We start from the raw sequence: 22059 nt of genomic DNA, 5'->3' as shown, positions 1-22059 counted from the left end.
GGAGTTTTGGAGGTTATGTATAAGTTCTTACATCATTAGGGTTTTTGGAGGTTATGTATAAATTCTTACATCATTGGGTTTTTTGGAGGTAAAGTATAAATTCTTACATCATTAGGAGTTTTGGAGGTTATGTATAAATTCTTACATCATAAGGAGTTTTGGAGGTTGTGTATAAATTCTTACATCATTAGGATTTTTGGAGGTTATGTATAAATTCTTACATCATTAGGACTTTTGGAGGTTATGTATAAATTCTTACATCATTAGGATTTTTGGAGGTTATGTATAAATTCTTACATCATTAGGATTTTTGGAGGTTGTGTATAAATTCTTACATCATTAGGACTTTTGGAGGTAAAGTATAAATTCTTACATCATTAGGAGTTTTGGAGGTTGTGTATAAATTCTTACATCATTAGGATTTTTGGAGGTTATGTATAAATTCTTACATCATTAGGACTTTTGGAGGTTATGTATAAATTCTTACATCATTAGGATTTTTGGAGGTTGTGTATAAATTCTTACATCATTAGGATTTTTGGAGGTTGTGTATAAATTCTTACATCATTAGGACTTTTGGAGGTAAAGTATAAATTCTTACATCATTAGGAGTTTTGGAGGTTATGTATAAATTCTTACATCATAAGGAGTTTTGGAGGTTGTGTATAAATTCTTACATCATTAGGATTTTTGGAGGTTATGTATAAATTCTTACATCATTAGGACTTTTGGAGGTTATGTATAAATTCTTACATCATTAGGATTTTTGGAGGTTATGTATAAATTCTTACATCATTAGGGTTTTTGGAGGTTATGTATAAATTCTTACATCATTAGTTTATTGGGAGGTTATGTATAAATTCTTACGTCATTAGGAGTTTTGGAGGTTATGCATAAATTCTTACGTCATTAGGAGTTTTGGAGGTTATGCATAAATTCTTACATCATTAGGAGTTTTGGAGGTTATGTATAAATTCTTACATCATTAGGAGTTTTGGAGGTTATGTATAAATTCTTACATCATTAGGAGTTTTGGAGGTTGTGTATAAATTCTTACATCATTAGGATTTTTGGAGGTTATGTATAAATTCTTACATCATTAGGATTTTTGGAGGTTATGTATAAATTCTTACATCATTAGGATTTTTGGAGGTTATGTATAAATTTACATCATTAGGAGTTTTGGAGGTTATGTATAAATTCTTACATCATTAGGATTTTTGGAGGTTATGTATAAATTCTTACATCATTAGGATTTTTGGAGGTTATGTATAAATTCTTACATCATTAGGAGTTTTGGAGGTTATGTATAAATTCTTACATCATTAGGATTTTTGGAGGTTATGTATAAATTCTTACATCATTAGTTTATTGGGAGGTTATGTATAAATTCTTACATCATTAGGAGTTTTGGAGGTTGTGTATAAATTCTTACATCATTAGGAGTTTTGGAGGTTATGTATAAATTCTTACATCATTAGGAGTTTTGGAGGTTATGTATAAATTCTTACATCATTAGGAGTTTTGGAGGTTATGTATAAATTCTTACATTATTAGGAGTTTTAGAGGTTATGTATAAATTCTTACATCATTAGGACTTTTGGAGGTTATATATAAATTCTTACATCATTAGGACTTTTGGAGGTTATATATAAATTCTTACATCATTAGGAGTTTTGGAGGTTATGTATAAATTCTTACATCTTTAGGAGTTTTGGAGGTTATGTATAAATTCTTACATCATTAGGATTTTTGGAGGTTATGTATAAATTCTTACATCATTAGGATTTTTGGAGGTTATGTATAAATTTACATCATTAGGATTTTTGGAGGTTATGTATAAATTTACATCATTAGGAGTTTTGGAGGTTATGTATAAATTCTTACATCATTAGGATTTTTGGAGGTTATGTATAAATTTACATCATTAGGATTTTTGGAGGTTATGTATAAATTCTTACATCATTAGGATTTTTGGAGGTTATGTATAAATTTACATCATTAGGAGTTTTGGAGGTTATGTATAAATTCTTACATCTTTAGGAGTTTTGGAGGTTATGTATAAATTCTTACATCATTAGGATTTTTGGAGGTTATGTATAAATTCTTACATCATTAGGAGTTTTGGAGGTAATGTATAAATTCTTACATCATTAGGAGTTTTGGAGGTTGTGTATAAATTCTTACATCATTAGGATTTTTGGAGGTTATGTATAAATTCTTACATCATTAGGATTTTTGGAGGTTATGTATAAATTCTTACATCATTAGGATTTTTGGAGGTTATGTATAAATTTACATCATTAGGAGTTTTGGAGGTTATGTATAAATTCTTACATCATTAGGATTTTTGGAGGTTATGTATAAATTCTTACATCATTAGGATTTTTGGAGGTTATGTATAAATTCTTACATCATTAGGAGTTTTGGAGGTTATGTATAAATTCTTAAATCATTAGGAGTTTTGGAGGTTATGTATAAATTCTTACATCATTAGGATTTTTGGAGGTTATGTATAAATTTACATCATTAGGATTTTTGGAGGTTATGTATAAATTCTTACATCATTAGGAGTTTTGGAGGTTATGTATAAATTCTTAAATCATTAGGAGTTTTGGAGGTTATGTATAAATTCTTACATCATTAGGATTTTTGGAGGTTATGTATAAATTTACATCATTAGGAGTTTTGGAGGTTATGTATAAATTCTTACATCTTTAGGAGTTTTGGAGGTTATGTATAAATTCTTACATCATTAGGATTTTTGGAGGTTATGTATAAATTCTTACATCATTAGGATTTTTGGAGGTTATGTATAAATTCTTACATCATTAGGAGTTTTGGAGGTTATGTATAAATTCTTACATCATTAGGATTTTTGGAGGTTATGTATAAATTCTTACATCATTAGGATTTTTGGAGGTTATGTATAAATTATTACATCATTAGGAGTTTTGAGGTTATGTATATAAATTCTTACATCATTAGGACTTTTGGAGGTTATATATAAATTCTTACATCATTAGGAGTTTTGGAGGTTATGTATAAATTCTTACATAATTAGGAGTTTTGGAGGTTATGTATAAATTCTTACATCATTAGGATTTTTGGAGGTTATGTATAAATTCTTACATCATTAGGAGTTTTGGAGTTTATGTATAAATTCTTACATCATTAGGATTTTTGGAGGTTATGTATAAATTATTACATCATTAGGATTTTTGGAGGTTATGTATAAATTATTACATCATTAGGAGTTTTGGAGGTTATGTATAAATTATTACATCATTAGGAGTTTTGGAGTTTATGTATAAATTATTACATCATTAGGATTTTTGGAGGTTATGTATAAATTATTACATCATTAGGATTTTTGGAGGTTATGTATAAATTATTACATCATTAGGATTTTTGGAGGTTATGTATAAATTATTACATCATTAGGATTTTTGGAGGTTATGTATAAATTATTACATCATTAGGAGTTTTGGAGGTTATGTATATAAATTCTTACATCATTAGGACTTTTGGAGGTTATATATAAATTCTTACATCATTAGGAGTTTTGGAGGTTATGTATAAATTCTTACATCATCAGGACTTTTGGAAGCTAGTATAAATTCTTACATCATTAGGAGTTTTGGAGGTTATGTATAAATTCTTACATCATTAGGACTTTTAGAGGTTATGTATAAATTCTTACATCATTAGGATTTTTGGAGGTTATATATAAATTCTTACATCATTAGGAGTTTTGGAGGTTATGTATAAATTCTTACATCATTAGGATTTTTGGAGGTTATGTATAAATTCTTACATCATTAGGACTTTTGGAGGTTATATATAAATTCTTACATCATTAGGAGTTTTGGAGGTTATGTATAAATTCTTACATCATTAGGATTTTTGGAGGTTATGTATAAATTCTTACATCATTAGGACTTTTGGAGGTTATATATAAATTCTTACATCATTAGGAGTTTTGGAGGTTATGTATAAATTCTTACATCATTAGGATTTTTGGAGGTTATGTATAAATTCTTACATCATCAGGACTTTTGGAAGTTATGTATAAATTCTTACATCATTAGGAGTTTTGGAGGTTATGTATAAATTCTTACATCATTAGGACTTTTAGAGGTTATGTATAAATTCTTACATCATTAGGATTTTTGGAGGTTATATATAAATTCTTACATCATTAGGAGTTTTGGAGGTTATGTATAAATTCTTACATCATTAGGATTTTTGGAGGTTATGTATAAATTCTTACATCATTAGGACTTTTGGAGGTTATATATAAATTCTTACATCATTAGGAGTTTTGGAGGTTATGTATAAATTCTTACATCATTAGGATTTTTGGAGGTTATGTATAAATTATTACATCATTAGGAGTTTTGGAGGTTATGTATATAAATTCTTACATCATTAGGACTTTTGGAGGTTATGTATAAATTCTTACGTCATTAGGAGTTTTGGAGGTTATGTATAAATTCTTACATCATAAGGAGTTTTGGAGGTTATGTATAAATTCTTACATCATTAGGATTTTTAGAGGTTGTGTATAAATTCTTACATCATTAGGATTTTTGGAGGTTATGTATAAATTCTTACATCATAAGGAGTTTTGGAGGTTATGTATAAATTCTTACATCATTAGGATTTTTAGAGGTTGTGTATAAATTCTTACATCATTAGGAGTTTTGGAGGTTATGTATAAATTCTTACATCATTAGGAGTTTTAGAGGTTATGTATAAATTCTTACATCATTAGGATTTTTGGAGGTTATGTATAAATTCTTACATCATAAGAGTTTTGGAGGTTATGTATAAATTCTTACATCATTAGGATTTTTGGAGGTTATGTATAAATTCTTACATCATTAGGATTTTTGGAGGTTAGGCCACTTTTTTTTTATTAGTTGGTTTACGGGATACTTCTTAAAAAAGGAAGGGTAGGAGGTCGAAAAAAAAATAAAAATAAAAACAATGAAAAAATGTAGGGTAGGAGGTCGAAAAATAAATAAAAATAAAAATTGGAATGAATACTGTTTTTTTAACCAAAAATGGAGAGAAACAAACAATGACATTACACTATATAAAAGTAATATAATCGCTGGAGTATATACACTCAAAAATGAGTCCACTCCTTGACGGGAAGATAGATAGATAGATAGATAGATATGATAGTATTATGCATTTTGTACTAAACATGTATGCAGATCGTTTCATAATTTGGTATTGATTCTTGCTGTTTTAATTTAAATTTAATGTGTTACAAGGAGTCCAATGTCAATGTAGATTGATGAAAGCATGTCCCTGATGAAAGGGATGTGTCTTGACCAATTGCATTTCTCTTTGTTCTGTGTATTTATTTATCAAATTTAGATCAGGGAGTGACAAAATTCCTCATAACAATACAATCTTATTGAGGAAATACCATATGCGCTCTGCATGTCATATGCCTTCATATGTGGTACATGAAAACATGTCCTTCTTAGGCTTTTTATGCTATTTTACACTGCTATTAATAAAGTATTAGCTTATATAATGTATCTCGAAGTGTTCTGTGATTGTCCCTTTTTATAAATGTCGAAGTGATTTTAATTGTCAGGCATTCTATTACAGTAATACATGTTCTGATTTTGTGTTGGGATCTTGTTCACCATATCCCATCTCTGTTCCATTAAATCTTAATGGGTACGGTGGGATGGTATTTAGGTATTTATATAATAAGGCCAATTAATCAGACACCCATCCCTGGCAGCAAGTTAAAAGATTCTTCCCTCGAGTGACGTCTGGCAAGGCTATTTGTAACAAATCTTGGATGCCAGAAAGCCAGAAACCAGACGTCACAATTATTTGGACTAATACCTCATGTAATGACAAATGGAGCTCAATCCTCAAGAAACTAAAACAACCCCTTTCGACGGGTTTCAGACTTTCTGATCAACACTTGAACCAAAGTTGACCCGCCGTCAACCTCACTGACTGTCTAAAACAGGGTTTCAAGTTAGCGGTTGTTCGACCTTTTAAACCAAACTTCCCAAACCATCTCAAAAATAATTTTCATTTTTATTATTCCTGACTGCTATGTTTATTTTGTTCAACCGTTAGATTTACACCGAAATTCTCCAAGGCAACAATATTAAAATCGTATCTGTCGTATCTGGTCCTCCATTTCAACTTCTGAAGCAAGGTTGTCGGCTCTCCGAACTTTCCCGAAGTCCTGCGTGTAACATTGATTGCCGAGTTTATGAGCTTCGGTCCTTGCATGGAAGTTGCCTCCATTTCAACTGGTTCCTTTTCACCGCATTTAAACATGATGAAACGTTGACTGAACAGGGAACCACCGTTCAACTGGTTCCTTTTCACCACATTAGATCATCATGAAACGTTGACTGAACAGGGAACCGCACGGGATTTCCGAATCCACTCCGAGGGTATTCCGACTGGAAGAAGAAAAATCGATCTTTTTTAATGATGTTTTTATTTTTATTTGTACTTCTTCAAACAGAAAAAGGTCGGCGGAATTAAAAAAAATCTTCAAAATCGTTTTTATTTTTATTTCAAAATCGTGAAAAACAGGGTCGGCGGATCCGTAAACCAACTAATAAAAAAAAAGTGGCCTTATGTATAAATTCTTACATCATAAGGAGTTTTGGAGGTTATGTATAATTCTTACATCATTAGGATTTTTGGAGGTTATGTATAAATTCTTACATCATTAGGATTTTTGGAGGTTATGTATAAATTCTTACATCATTAGGATTTTTGGAGGTTATGTATAAATTCTTACATCATTAGGATTTTTGGAGGTTATGTATAAATTCTTACATCATAAGGATTTTTGGAGGTTGTGTATAAATTCTTACATCATTAGGATTTTTGAAGGTTATGTATAAATTCTTACATCATAAGGAGTTTTGGAGGTTATGTATAAATTCTTACATCATAAGGAGTTTTGGAGGTTATGTATAAATTCTTACATCATAAGGAGTTTTGGAGGTTGTGTATAAATTCTTACATCATTAGGAGTTTTGGAGGTTATGTATAAATTCTTACATCATTAGGATTTTTGGAGGTTATGTATAAATTCTTACATCATTAGGACTTTTGGAGGTTATATATAAATTCTTACATCATTAGGAGTTTTGGAGGTTATGTATAAATTCTTACATCATTAGGAGTTTTAGAGGTTGTGTATAAATTCTTACATCATTAGGATTTTTGGAGGTTATGTATAAATTCTTACATCATAAGGAGTTTTGGAGGTTATGTATAAATTCTTACATCATTAGGACTTTTGGAGGTTATGTATAAATTCTTACATCATAAGGATATTTGGAGGTTATGTATAAATTCTTACATCATTAGGAGTTTTGGAGGTTATGTATAAATTCTTACATCATTAGGAGTTTTGGAGGTTATGTATAAATTCTTACATCATTAGGAGTTTTAGAGGTTGTGTATAAATTCTTACATCATTAGGATTTTTGGAGGTTATGTATAAATTCTTACATCATTAGGAGTTTTGGAGGTTATGTATAAATTCTTACATCATTAGGATTTTTGGAGGTTATGTATAAATTCTTACATCATTAGGATTTTTGGAGGTTATGTATAAATTCTTACATCATTAGGAGTTTTGGAGGTTATGTATAAATTCTTACATCATTAGGAGTTTTGGGAGGTTATGTATAAATTCTTACATCATTAGGAGTTTTGGAGGTTATGTATAAATTCTTACATCATTAGGAGTTTTAGAGGTTGTGTATAAATTCTTACATCATTAGGATTTTTGGAGGTTATGTATAAATTCTTACATCATTAGGAGTTTTGGAGGTTATGTATAAATTCTTACATCATTAGGATTTTTGGAGGTTATGTATAAATTCTTACATCATTAGGATTTTTGGAGGTTATGTATAAATTCTTACATCATTAGGAGTTTTGGAGGTTATGTATAAATTCTTACATCATTAGGAGTTTTGGGAGGTTATGTATAAATTCTTACATCATTAGGAGTTTTGGAGGTTATGTATAAATTCTTACATCATTAGTTTATTGGGAGGTTATGTATAAATTCTTACATCATTAGGATTTTTGGAGGTTATGTATAAATTCTTACATCATTAGGATTTTTGAAGGTTATGTATAAATTCTTACATCATTAGTTTATTGGGAGGTTATGTATAAATTCTTACATAATTAGGACTATTGGAGGTTATGTATAAATTCTTACATCATTAGGATTTTTGGAGGTTATGTATAAATTCTTACATCATTAGGATTTTTGGAGGTTATGTATAAATTCTTACATCATTAGGAGTTTTGGAGGTTATGTATAAATTCTTACATCATTAGGATTTTTGGAGGTTATGTATAAATTCTTACATCATTAGGAGTTTTGGAAGTTATGTATAAATTCTTACATCATTAGGAGTTTTGGAGGTTATGTATAAATTCTTACATCATTAGGATTTTTGGAGGTTATGTATAAATTCTTACATCATTAGGAGTTTTGGAGGTTATGTATAAATTCTTACATCATTAGGAGTTTTGGAGGTTATGTATAAATTCTTACATCATTAGTTTATTGGGAGGTTATGTATAAATTCTTACATCATTAGGATTTTTGGAGGTTATGTATAAATTCTTACATCATTAGTTTATTGGGAGGTTATGTATAAATTCTTACATCATTAGGACTATTGGAGGTTATGTATAAATTCTTACATCATTAGGAGTTTTGGAGGTTATGTATAAGTTCTTACATCATTAGTTTATTGGGAGGTTATGTATAAATTCTTACATCATTAGGACTATTGGAGGTTATGTATAAATTCTTACATCATTAGGATTTTTGGAGGTTATGTATAAGTTCTTACATTATTAGGAGTTTTGGAGGTTATGTATAAATTCTTACATCATTAGGATTTTTGGAGGTTATGTATAAATTCTTACATCATTAGGATTTTTGAAGGTTATGTATAAATTCTTACATCATTAGTTTATTGGGAGGTTATGTATAAATTCTTACATCATTAGGACTATTGGAGGTTATGTATAAATTCTTACATCATTAGGATTTTTGGAGGTTATGTATAAATTCTTACATCATTAGTTTATTGGGAGGTTATGTATAAATTCTTACATCATTAGTTTATTGGGAGGTTATGTATAAATTCTTACATCATTAGGACTATTGGAGGTTATGTATAAATTATTACATCATTAGGATTTTTGGAGGTTATGTATAAATTCTTACATCATTAGGACTATTGGAGGTTATGTATAAATTCTTACATCATTAGGGTTTTTGGAGGTTATGTATAAATTCTTACATCATTAGGATTTTTGGAGGTTATGTATAAATTCTTACATCATTAGGAGTTTTGGAGGTTGTGTATAAATTCTTACATCATTAGGAGTTTTGGAGGTTATGTATAAATTCTTACATCATTAGGAGTTTTGGAGGTTATGTATAAATTCTTACATCATTAGGATTTTTGGAGGTTATGTATAAATTCTTACATCATTAGGAGTTTTGGAGGTTGTGTATAAATTCTTACATCATTAGGAGTTTTGGAGGTTATGTATAAATTCTTACATCATTAGGATTTTTGGAGGTTATGTATAAATTCTTACATCATTAGGAGTTTTGGAGGTTATGTATAAATTCTTACATCATTAGTATTTTTGGAGGTTATGTATAAATTCTTACATCATTAGGAGTTTTGGAGGTTGTGTATAAATTCTTACATCATAAGGATTTTTGGAGGTTATGTATAAATTCTTACATCATTAGGACTTTTGGAGGTTATATATAAATTCTTACATCATTAGGATTTTTGGAGGTTATGTATAAATTCTTACATCATTAGGAGTTTTGGAGGTTATGTATAAATTCTTACATCATTAGGAGTTTTGGAAGTTATGTATAAATTCTTACATCATTAGGAGTTTTGGAGGTTATGTATAAATTCTTACATCATTAGGATTTTTGGAGGTTATGTATAAATTCTTACATCATTAGGACTTTTGGAGGTTATGTATAAATTCTTACATCATTAGGATTTTTGGAGGTTATGTATAAATTCTTACATCATAAGGATTTTTGGAGGTTATATATAAATTCTTACATCATGAGAACTTTTGGAGGTTATGTATAAATTCTTACATCATAAGGATTTTTGGAAGTTATGTATAAATTCTTACATCATAAGGATTTTTGGAGGTTATATATAAATTCTTACATCATTAGGACTTTTGGAGGTTATGTATAAATTCTTACATCATTAGGAGTTTTGGAGGTTATGTATAAATTCTTACATCATAAGGATTTTTGGAAGTTATGTATAAATTCTTACATCATTAGGACTTTTGGAGGTTATGTATAAATTCTTACATCATTAGGATTTTTGGAGGTTATGTATAAATTCTTACATCATAAGGATTTTTGGAGGTTATGTATAAATTCTTACATCATTAGGATTTTTGGAGATAATGTATAAATTCTTACATCATTAGGATTTTTGGAGGTTATGTATAAATTCTTACATCATTAGGATTTTTGGAGATTATGTATAAATTCTTACATCATTAGGATTTTTGGAGGTTATGTATAAATTTTTACATCATTAGGAGTTTTGGAGGTTATGTATAAATTCTTACATCATTAGGAGTTTTGGAGGTTATGTATAAATTCTTATATCATTAGGATTTTTGGAGGTTATATAGACAATAACTGTTTAGTGTCTTTAAATATCAGCTGTATTTGTACGAGGCTATGAAACAAGGTGTATGCGAGCTTTTAGCGAGCTACTACACCTGTTTCGAGCCGAGTACAAATACAGTTGATATTTAAAGACACTAAACAGTTATTGTCTTTATCCTGCAATTAATTCTGCAAATTGTTTGTGTTTTGAAAAACACAAACACTTACATATTTAGCATTTATTTTCTATTTGTAATCCCTTGAGGCCCGCGTAGTAATATCTAAATCACACATTACGCTGAAGATGGATTCGCAAAAAAAGAATCTCGAATGGTCAATAATAATACATCGCTCAAGGTGAATAAATATCTATTTTAACATAACAACTAATTTCAACAGTAAAAATTAAAAACAAAACATTGTCCAATTTGTAACAGAAGTGTACGAGTTGTCCTACGCTTCAGACTTGACTTTCACTAAACATGCATGCTGAAATTGACATGGCTGATTTTGTAACACAATCATACACATTCAAGTTTTGAAATCGACAATTGTCATCGTCATTGGAATGCAAGTGGAATACACATTCTGAGGTCACACAGTTCAAACAATACCCAGTTCGGCAGTGGGCGGAGCTTAGAAGCGATATATGTATAGTATACAGATACAGCATAGCGATATCTGTAGGGCTGTATCTGTATAGTAGGACACACAATTGCAGGATAAGTATAAATTCTTACATACATCATCCCCAAGGGTGACTGGGGTATAGAAATATGGTCACTTGGTCTTCTCCCGACCTGCAGTAAAACGCTTGCCGAAGTGGGTCGTCCGTTTGGCTGTGCGGGATGTATCAAGTTCGCAGTCACGTCCGGTCAAAAGGGGGACGTTAAATCCGATGCCTTGTTTAAAGAGAGTGCCACGCTCTTTGCACGTTAAGAACCCTTGCAATAACTCTCTGAGGGGTTCGTAGGTGGCCTGTTGCAAGGCAAAATTTCTGTCCCTATCCAATATACCCTCCTTTTCCAGTGGCAGTCCAAATTTCTCAGACCATCATCCCAGATGGCCTTTATTGTAACAACCTACCTATTGTATTTATTGTAAACTTGTTCTCGTCCTGAATATGCATGAAATATTTGCCACTGGACGGAAAACAACCAACAATCAATCAAATTCAATACATCATTAGGATTTTTTGAGGTTATGTATAAATTCTTACATCACTAGGATTTTTGGAGGTTATGTATAAATTCTTACATCATTAGGATTTTTGGAGGTTATGTATAAATTCTTACATCATTAAGACTTTTGGAGGTTATATATAAATTCTTACATCATTAGGATTTTTGGAGGTTATATATAAATTCTTACATCATTAGGATTTTTGGAGGTTATGTATAAATTCTTACATCATTAGGATTTTTGGAGGTTATATATACAGGTTTACCAGTTCTTGGTCGTTCTACCACTTTGGATTTACTAGCTGACCGCAAAGGTGGAGCTGATCTGCCTCTAGCAAAGGCACCATATACCTCTGGACAAAAGAAAAACATATTCATTTTATACTGTCACAGATAGGATTGACCTTGTGGGCCGAGAGGTTTATGTGATCTACTATTTTTTTATATAAATCAAATGCATAATTATACATATTATCACCAACAATAATTTTTTTAATAGTTTTCTAAGTTTCCTCTAAAAAAAATTGACCACTGCCTTATAAAATATTAAAAAGCCTGTCCAAAGTTCAGAGACTTGTCAGTAGTTAAATTTGTTTATATCTTTTTTTTGTCCTTTGAAGAAAATAAAAGTGTTGATTGAAGATCATTGTTCAATTCATTACCCCAAGTTTAGATTCACAGGGATTTAGAGCATGGCATATGATACACATTTATAGGCCTTTTTGAACTGATGTTTATAGTTTGTTTTTATTCCCAGGTTGTGGGGAGGTTTGGAATCCCACTAACATGTTTAACCCTGCCACATTCTGTATGTATGTGCAATTCCTAAGCCAGAAGCCTGTTATTCAGTGATTTGTTGCTGTAACATATTTATTTTTTGTTTCTTTTTTTGTACATTAATTGTTAGATTTTGGATTGGTCTTTTCCGGGCCATTTTTAGGTGACCATGCTGTATGGGTTTTGTTGAAGGCCATACAGTGACCTATAGTTGTTAATATCTCTGTCTTTTGGTCTCTTTTGAAGAGTTGTCTTATTGGCAATCATACACAGTCTTCTTTTTTATATGTTTTAACCTTGAGCATTACTTACTATTGGACAGTTTATCATTGTTAGGTAGCTGTACAGTTTGTGTGCTCACTTTCTTGCTGTCTTCTTTACTGTAAATATATATGAAGATAAAGTAAATATTATGCAGATTAAAATAGAGCATAAATAAAATGTGTTAAGAGTGCCAATGAGACAACTCTTCATCCAAGTCATAAAAGTACATTTTAACACAAGCTTCGTCATCTTTAATTAAACCAAAAACTCTTTTCATCTTTTGCTTAAAATTTAATATATCAAAACAAAATATAATAATTGAGGAATCGGTTTACTTAAGAAAAGAGGAATGGGTCCATAGGACACAAATGCCCCTGCTCATAAATATATAGATTCTACCACTGCATCAAGTGTAATACAATATTCATCCACTCGAGACAGTTAAATTTTCAAATTTAAAATGCGAGGCTTGTCGAGAGTGGATAAATATAGTATCACACAAGATTAGGTGCAGGGCTTCCAAAACGGTCATATATTCCGGTCATTTAGATAATGTCCGGTAAGAGACCGGCTGGGAAAAGCATGAAACGGTCATATACTTTTTAGTTTTCAAGGTTTTTTCGGTCATTTTAATATAATTCACGATCTTTTTGACCCAACATTTTGCCTTTAACAGCCATACATTTCCGGTCATAAAAGTGACATGTTGATTAATTGCTATCAAAACAACCCTTACTTCAATACTTTCTAATTTTAATCAAGGCTAATTAGTTGTTAAACAGCTAAAAACTATACCTGTTCAGGTGACAGGTAAACTTATTTCAGTACCGGACATCGTATAAATTAATCGGTCCATTCACAATTACTTTCGTACCTTTCAGAGGTTTGTATCTAATTGATTTAGTCCAAAAAATCAAATTCATAATAAATACATTTATAAACTTGATTTGATGAAACATTTAAAAAGGTTTTACATGAAAAAATCGTCAGAACTACGTTGTATGAACAAGAACATGTGTGCGCATGTGCACAGGTGGGAAATTCAATTATGCATCCTACATTTCTGAAAAATTCTAAAACTATCATTGACACCTGTACCTAATGTTCATTTCAAGTATTTTGTTGAAGAAATAACGTGGAAAGAGCTTCTTCGCTCAGTCGTGCTATGTAAACGTACACTGATTTTACGTATCCGTTTATGGTCCATGTTTAACCATTGTCAAGTCAACATCCGGTTTGAAAAATGTGACTTTAAAAACGAAAATAAAGTTCTTGACAACGTCAATTTGCACAAATAAAGAGTCTAATGCAGATATTAGCGCGCTGAAGTGCACACTTTAAATGATGCAATGCCAATTTCAACAGTTTAGGTCAGAACATCAAATTCATATCAAAGTAAAGTTTAATATCGTTTTTAATTTAATGTCAATCATTGGGATGGCCATCTGATTACCAAAATTGCCTTTTGTGACTTAGTCTTGGGGATTAAAATTCGGATCAGATATAAAATGTCCGGCTGGCTCAGAAAATTTTTGGAAGCCCTGATTAGGTGGTGGAATCTGTTTCTCTAATGATTTTCTAACATTATGCAGGCAAACTTATTCCTTCTTATCGAATGATCTGCAAAAAGATGTGTTCTATTTATGTCACCACGTCATCAGGCATGGTCATCTTTTTTCATGCCGTCACAATAGGAAATTCAGAGGAAAGCAAGAAAATTCGTCGTCATAATCGGATTTTAACCAATGAAGAACTGAGATCAAATGACCCACACGTTGATTAATTTTCTTTTATACAATGGGTGCAGAAAGGGATAAATTGACAAATTAGAGAAATTGCTATAAATAATTCCATTTTATCTGTGTTCAAATTTATTTTATTGTACTTCTAGCAAAATTCATATGCAATCCTATTTTACCTGTCTTTTGGACAATTACAGTGACCATGTGAATGAGCAGTTGATTTCTTCCCTGGACTTGGCTTTTCTGATAAAGATTTAGGTGGCTACAACACAATAAAAATAAACTAAATTACAATGATATCATAAAGCCAATATAACATATGCTATAAAGTGATTTGTCCTTATAAAGTAATTAAGAGTAGTATGAGATTTATCCATCATCTGCTAGAATGAAAAAAAAAACCAATATATTTCGAACAGTGACCCAGATTGACTTAAGGTCATTTGGTACCTTACACTACAGGGAGATTACTCTGTAAAATCAGGTAAATGTTTTAATTACGTTGTGTAGTGTGTAGTTAAGGGAATATTAAGCTTTTCAATTATCAAAATTGGTGTTTGTCAAACTGCTATATAAAAATTGTAATTTTTCTGATAAAATAGTTGGTTCAAAATTTTTGAAATTTTTATATTTTTGTTAAAGGGTCAAAGAAAATACTTTGTCCAAATTTTATGAAAATTAAACGAGTCAAATTAATTTAAGTGAAAGTGTTGGGTACCACCTTAAATGCTTTATAAAATAAATTGTAAATTTTTCCTCTTTTTCCTACTTTGTATAAACGTATGTAAGTGTTCCTCAGTGAAGTGGTTCAGTGTTGAAATTGCTTATATTCATTAGATTAACATCATTCTATATATGCTAGTGGCACACCCTGGTCATGTGCAAAACTGAGAAGTGCAACTACATCTACCATGACTACCAATGTATTGTAGCTTATTTTTATTTTCCTTTAGATCAGTATAAATATTTATATGGTGAAACATAGACACTACAGTTTTCTTTAAAAACTGAGTTGACCAACATTTAAATACTTATCATTTGTAATCACCAGAGCTTTTTCATCTAATTAGACCCAAACAATTTCTGGACATGCTAACAGAAGAGCATTTTCCAATCACAGCAAAAATTAACCATTTTTTATTAATATTTTTTTCTGAAAAAAAAAAGAAAGGGTCAGTTCCTTTAAATTAGGGTCAGTTGAGAGACCAGAATCATATCCTTATTTAAAATGGCTGAAGCAAGAAACAAAAGAATATGCAGTATGTTAATAAAGCACTCACCTTCTTATATAATTTAGTTTTTGGCGGCAAGCTTTCTGGCGGGGATAAATTCACAGTTTGTGATGGTTTCCCTAAATGTCTTTCAATTATTTTTTCAATTTCTAAATCTTTTGAGGTTTTTAAATCTGCTTCATTTTCACTTCCTGATTCCGGACCAAAACTTAATTCAGACATTTTGTCCTCCTCATCTGTTTCCGAACCAATACATATATGTTCCTCATAAGCCATCTCCATTGTCTTCAAAGATTTTCCATTTTGTGTTATATTGTCATTTACATCTGTAGCAATTGTCTGGTTTCTTGTTTCAGTCACATGTGTTGGCCTTTTCTCTTTAAATGCTGGTGTAGGTTTTCGCCATGAAGGTGCAGAAAATGGTCGTTGAACCTTGAAGAAAAAAATTTGTCATCATATCAAAAGTCTAGAAATACTAATTTAAATTGAGATTTTGAAATATGATATAATTTTTATAATTCACGGACTCATTTCGATATATTCAAATAAAACTAAAAATTAAGAGGCCAAAAACATTCTGGAAGTATGTTGCGTTTTAAATTAAAAAAAACCCAAAGCATAAAATCAAAATAACACTGAGTTATTTTCCGGTGTTACCTCAATCATGAAGGCTCACATCTGAATAATTGCCAGCCTAAGATGTTTACATACAACAAAAAGTTAGAACCTCATAATCTTACTAAACACTGTTTTTGTAAATTTTGTAATGAAATTTAATTTTAAGCACAGTATCAGTATATTCAATAGATACACTGACATAGTTGGACACTTCATACATTTTATTTATTTTACATATTAGAGATTGAATAAACATTTATAATGTAACTTCATCAATGTCGTTGGCACGTTTCAAGTAACTTTGAGTTATTTCCCTTTAACCTGACTTGGTGAGTCTAGATATATCATTCCCCATAATATAAGGTTATTGCATGAATTTTGGGGAATATTGTTCCAAGTAGAATTTTATATTGCTCGAGCTTGCAAGTGCAATATATGTTCTACCAGGGACAATATTCCCCAATATTCATGTGAAAACCCTTTTATTGTATAGTAATATAATATTTGAAAGTAAAAATTGGTTTAAACTAAGATTTTGTCGTTGATGACGTCATGAATTTTGAAGATATATTGACTAGTGCAATATTAGAATTTAATGCACCCAAACTTTTAGTTACTTTCTGTGGGAAATATTATATTGCTATGCAATAAAAGATCTTACCACATTCCATATGTTTCAATACCTTGTTAAGACTTTCCTCTGGTTTTGTGCTGTGGCCATTTTTCAGGACTTCATTATCTTTTTTTACACTACGGTGTCTGTTTATCTACAAGTGAAACAATTAACATTACAAACAGAATCAAAGTCAATGAAGTTCAAATGATTTCAGATTTATCTAAAATTTATATTCAATGCATAGGACTCATTCTTAAGTTCAATTTTTTTTAAAACAACAAACCCAGCAATTAGAATATGATCTTGAAATCGTCAAAACAAAACATTCTTATCATTTGCTGTGAGCCAAAGCTCTGTGTTGAAGACCTAACTTTTACAAATTGTGACTTGGATGGTGAGTTGTTCTAATTGGCACTCATACCATGTCTTCATATATTTATTAGCATACTTATACAAGTGAAAATCAAGTGAAATTCACAAGGACATATGATAAACATGAATTAGTAGCTATTTCTTTTCCTTGAAATATGTAGACCATTTTCATATATGACTATATTAAATTGGATACTAACAATAGCACCCTTTACTTTGAATACACAACAAATACTATAAATCATACCATTTCACTAACAGGTCTAGGTTTTGATCTAACTCTAGTTGCCTCCCTTAGCTGTCGATCTTTTTCATATAATTCATTAGTCTGTTTATCAATATGACTTTGAACTTTTGTTTCTTTCATATCATTGCCAGATTCATCCAATTCTATTGTTTTGATTGTTTTGACAAGAGGGGCTCCAGTAACCAAATGAGAGTTAAGTTTCTCCTTTTTCGGTGCTTTAACATTTGACTGAGTTACTTGACGCGAAAGCTCGTAGTAATTTTTTGAAGGTTGTGATGTGGTTTTTGTTGTCATCCAAGGTTCTAATTTATCTGGTGTAATGACTTCCTGTTGTTTTTCCTCATCACTGTCTGAAACTTGCATCTGCTGAACTAAAGTTACTACATCTTTCTCACTCTTCAGTCCACGGTAACGCTTTCGCTTTTTGGCGTTATCCAAATCACAGTAAGCAACAGTGACAGAACTTAATGGCGTAGTTGGTCTATTACTTGATGCTGATGCTGGTCTATTGCTGAAACTTTTATCACACCTTTTATGATCATTAGAGTTGAAGTTGAATTCCAGATTTTCATTTTTCGGTTTTTCTGATCTGGTGTAACTTTTATTGTTAGTTAAAATTCTCGTTGTTTTTGTCTCATGTTTCATTTCAGTTAATGAGACTGTTTTATTGCGTGAACTCAAAGGAACTTCTTGTGTATTAGCACTTGAAACAGACAAAACTGATTGAAGCTCTTCTGATTCGAGGATTTTCTCTGGTTTCTTTCTACTTAATTCAGATACTTTATGACCAGCATTTCTAGGGGTAATGTCAATTGTAACATTTCTATCTTCACTGAATTTTACTGAGACTTTCTCTAAAGGATGGGGTTGATTTGAGTCAATGTCACTCCGAGGGGTATTAGTAACCTGTCCCGAATATTCAGAATCAGAATAATCATATGAATCATTAACATCCTCCTTCTCCCATGAGACCACATCACTTTCACCGTTAGCATGAATCTCAAGTTTGCTTTCCTTAGAAGTTAGACCATTTACATGGGTAAATGTGTATCCAGGCAAGTCATTTACACAATGATTAGCAGACGACACTTTCTCTATGAAGTCATTGATAGATTCAGACTTCTTATCAGCATGTATGTGTTCTTCTGCCATTGTTAATAACCTGCAATACATAAAGACATTCTCAAATCAGTAAAACATTAAGACATTCTGAAATCAGTAAAACATAAATCATATACATTTGGAAAACCAGAAAAATTAAGTACACTCTGAAGTTTCATGCGTACCAATTTTACCAGATTTTATTCTATTCTTTAAACAAAAAGATAAAATAGCTTCAACGTTTTATGGTTTTCTTAATTAATCTGAGCCAGTGCTGCTTTATAATGAAACATTAAATTTCACTTGCAGTTGAACTAGAGGCTTTATGAGCCAGAATTACTCATGAGGTACTGTAGCAGACACTTGAGAAACATCATTTCAGAATGATTCAATATTAATAAGTAACAAGGATGTGTCCACAGTACACGGATGCCCCACTCCCACTATTATTTTCTATGTTTAGTGGACTGTGAAATTGGAATAAATTCTCTAATTTGGCATTTAAATTAGAAAGACCTTAATCTTATCAAAGGGAACATGTATACTAAGTTTCAAGTTGATTGGACTTCAACTTCATCAAAAACTTCCTTGACTAAAAACTTTAACCTGAAGCGGGACAGACAGACGAACGGACGGACGAACAGACGGACAGACAGACGCACAGACCATAAAACAAAATGCCCCTCTTCTATCGTAGGTGGGGCATAAAAATCATTTCTGCAGTGTGCATCTTCCGACTCATTACACAGCATTTGTACAAAACCAATGATTGGTAAACATGTATCAAGGGCAATGACCCTTCATTAAGTGATTTTATCCCAAAGATGTTTACATGGTAGATTCACTGATTCTATTTCTAATTTAAGACTCTTAATCTTAAACATGATTTTTCCTGGAATTTTCATTGTAAATTTATTCTGCTCAGTAAACCAGTTCTGCATTTTACCTTTTTCAACTATTAGAATCTATAATTTTGAATTATGTGCTTAAACAAATATTTCAGGGACAATAACTTCGAAATCTCCACCTGATCAATTTTACATATTTATTTACTGTTCTATATTTAGCAATGGTGGTCATGTTTGTTGATGAATCAAAATCTTGGGTAAATTTTATAAATACTGAAAGGAATATTCAAAAAGTTTGGTTCAAATCAGTTCAATACTTTCCGAGGAGAAGACTTTTGTAAAAGTTATCCCTATCAATCATGGATCTTCAGTCTTTCTGTACTTAAAATTGATACAAATTGAAACAAACATTGCTAACTAGCCAGTGGCTAGAAAATAGAGTGCATCTTATCCCTGCAAACAGAAAAATGTGTACCTCTCTGTGTCAAGCTCATCCTCATCCTCGTCCTCTTCTTCTTCATCATACATTGTTGGCAACATCAGATGTATTGGTGCTGGGGGTACATGTGGTGGAGGTGTAGGAGTCCTAGGAGACTCAGCATGGGTGTACCGAAGTCTAGGAGAATTAGCAACATCATCAGTGGTACTGAAAAACAGATAATGATATGTAATATGAATAAAATAGGTAGCAACCAAACAACACAAGATGAATTTAATTATATATATGTCAGCATGATGATTACCAGTTGATATTATTGATGGTAAAGATGTTAAATTTCAAATAAAAGTAATGAGTAATGATAGTTTCACAAGAAATCTATCATTGGGTTTGTAATAACATGAGCAACACAATGGGTGCAGTTTCTGCCTATCCTTTCAGAGCACCTGAGATCACCACCAGTTTTTGGTGGGGTTCATGTTGGTCTTTATTTTTCTATGTTGTGTATTGTGTACCATTGTTTGTCCATTTGTCTTTTTCTTTTTGTAGACATGGCGTTGTCAGTTTATTTTAGATCTGTGAGTCTGAATGTCCTCTGTTATCTTTTGTCCCTCTTTTATGACAGTTAATGTTGATGTTTTTTGGCAGATTTATTCTATTGATATTACTCCATGGCTTTGATCTTAAATTCATATTTGTGTATACGTAGTGATCGTCAATTTACCCCAAAAACATCTTCTCATATAAGTACTATAAGCAGTCTTAAACTTGCAGTGAGAAGAGCTCTTTTGCTCTATATTGAAGTTTTACTGTGACTTTGACATGAAGAACAGCAATAAACTAGAGGCTCTAAAGAGCCTGTGTCGCTCACCTTGGTCTATGTGAATATTAAACAAAGGAAGCATATGGATTCTTAACAAAATTGTGATTTGGTGATGGTGATGTGTTTGTAGATCTTACTTTACTGAACATTCTTGCTGCTTACAACTAGCACTATCTATAATGAACTTGGCCCAGTAGTTTCAGTGGAAAATGTTAATAAAAATTTAATGAAAATTGTTAAAAAATTTAATACTATAAAGGACAATAACTCCTTAGGGGGTCAATTGACCATTTCAGTCATGTTAACTTTTTGGTAAATCTTACTTTGCTTAACATTATTGCTGTTTACAGTTTATCTTTATCTATGATAATGATCAAGATAATAACCAAAAACAGCAAAATTTCCTTAAAATTTCCAATTCAAGGGCAGACACCAAACAATGGGTTGTCTGATTCATCGGAAAATTTATCAGCAGATAGATCTCGACCTGTTAAACAATTTCAACCCCTTGTCAGATGTGCTCTAAATGTTTTGGTTTTTGAGTTATAAGCCAAAACCTGCATTTTACCCCCTATGTACTATTTTTAGCCATGGCAGCCATCTTGCTTGGATGGCTGAGTCACCAGACACATATTTTAAACAAGATACCCTAACAATAATGATTGTGGCCAAGTTTGGATTAATTTGGCCCAGTAGTATCAGAGGAGAAGATTTTTGTAAAAGATAACTAAGATTTACAAAAAAATGGTTAAAAATTTACTATAAAGGGCAATAACTCCTTAAGGGGTCAACTGACCATTTTGGTCATGTTGACTTATTTGTAAATCTTACTTTGCATAACATAATTGCTGTTTACAGTTTATCTCCATCTATAATAATATTCAAGATTATAAAGAAAAACAGTAAAATTTCCTTAAAATTACCAATTCAGGGGCAGCAACCCAATAATGGGTTGTCCGATTCATCTGAAAATTTCAGGGCGGATAGATCTTGACCTAATGAACAATTTTACTCTTAATGCTTTGGTTTTTGAGTTATAAGCCAAAAACTGCATTTACCTCTATGTTTTATTTTAA

The 22059-nt window shown here is 31.0% G+C and overlaps 1 protein-coding gene across 1 annotated transcript in view; it reads right to left on the bottom strand.

Moving 5' to 3' along the window:
• The window catches only part of LOC134708455 (uncharacterized), a 38282-nt gene that overhangs the window by 5672 nt on the left and 10551 nt on the right, over positions 1 to 22059 (bottom strand). The window contains exons 6-12 of the mRNA XM_063568983.1: positions 20197 to 20367; positions 17773 to 18934; positions 17221 to 17304; positions 15968 to 16351; positions 14864 to 14949; positions 12994 to 13061; positions 12133 to 12257 (exon numbers count right to left, since the gene is read on the bottom strand). Coding sequence (XP_063425053.1) covers positions 12133 to 12257; positions 12994 to 13061; positions 14864 to 14949; positions 15968 to 16351; positions 17221 to 17304; positions 17773 to 18934; positions 20197 to 20367 — 2080 coding nt within the window. The remainder of the gene's footprint in view (positions 1 to 12132; positions 12258 to 12993; positions 13062 to 14863; positions 14950 to 15967; positions 16352 to 17220; positions 17305 to 17772; positions 18935 to 20196; positions 20368 to 22059) is intronic.

The sequence above is a fragment of the Mytilus trossulus genome, chromosome 2, assembly GCF_036588685.1.
Source record: "Mytilus trossulus isolate FHL-02 chromosome 2, PNRI_Mtr1.1.1.hap1, whole genome shotgun sequence".
Lineage (NCBI taxonomy): Eukaryota > Metazoa > Mollusca > Bivalvia > Mytilida > Mytilidae > Mytilus > Mytilus trossulus.
Note: the sequence above shows the minus strand (reverse complement) of the source record. Positions and strands in the feature narration are given on the sequence as shown.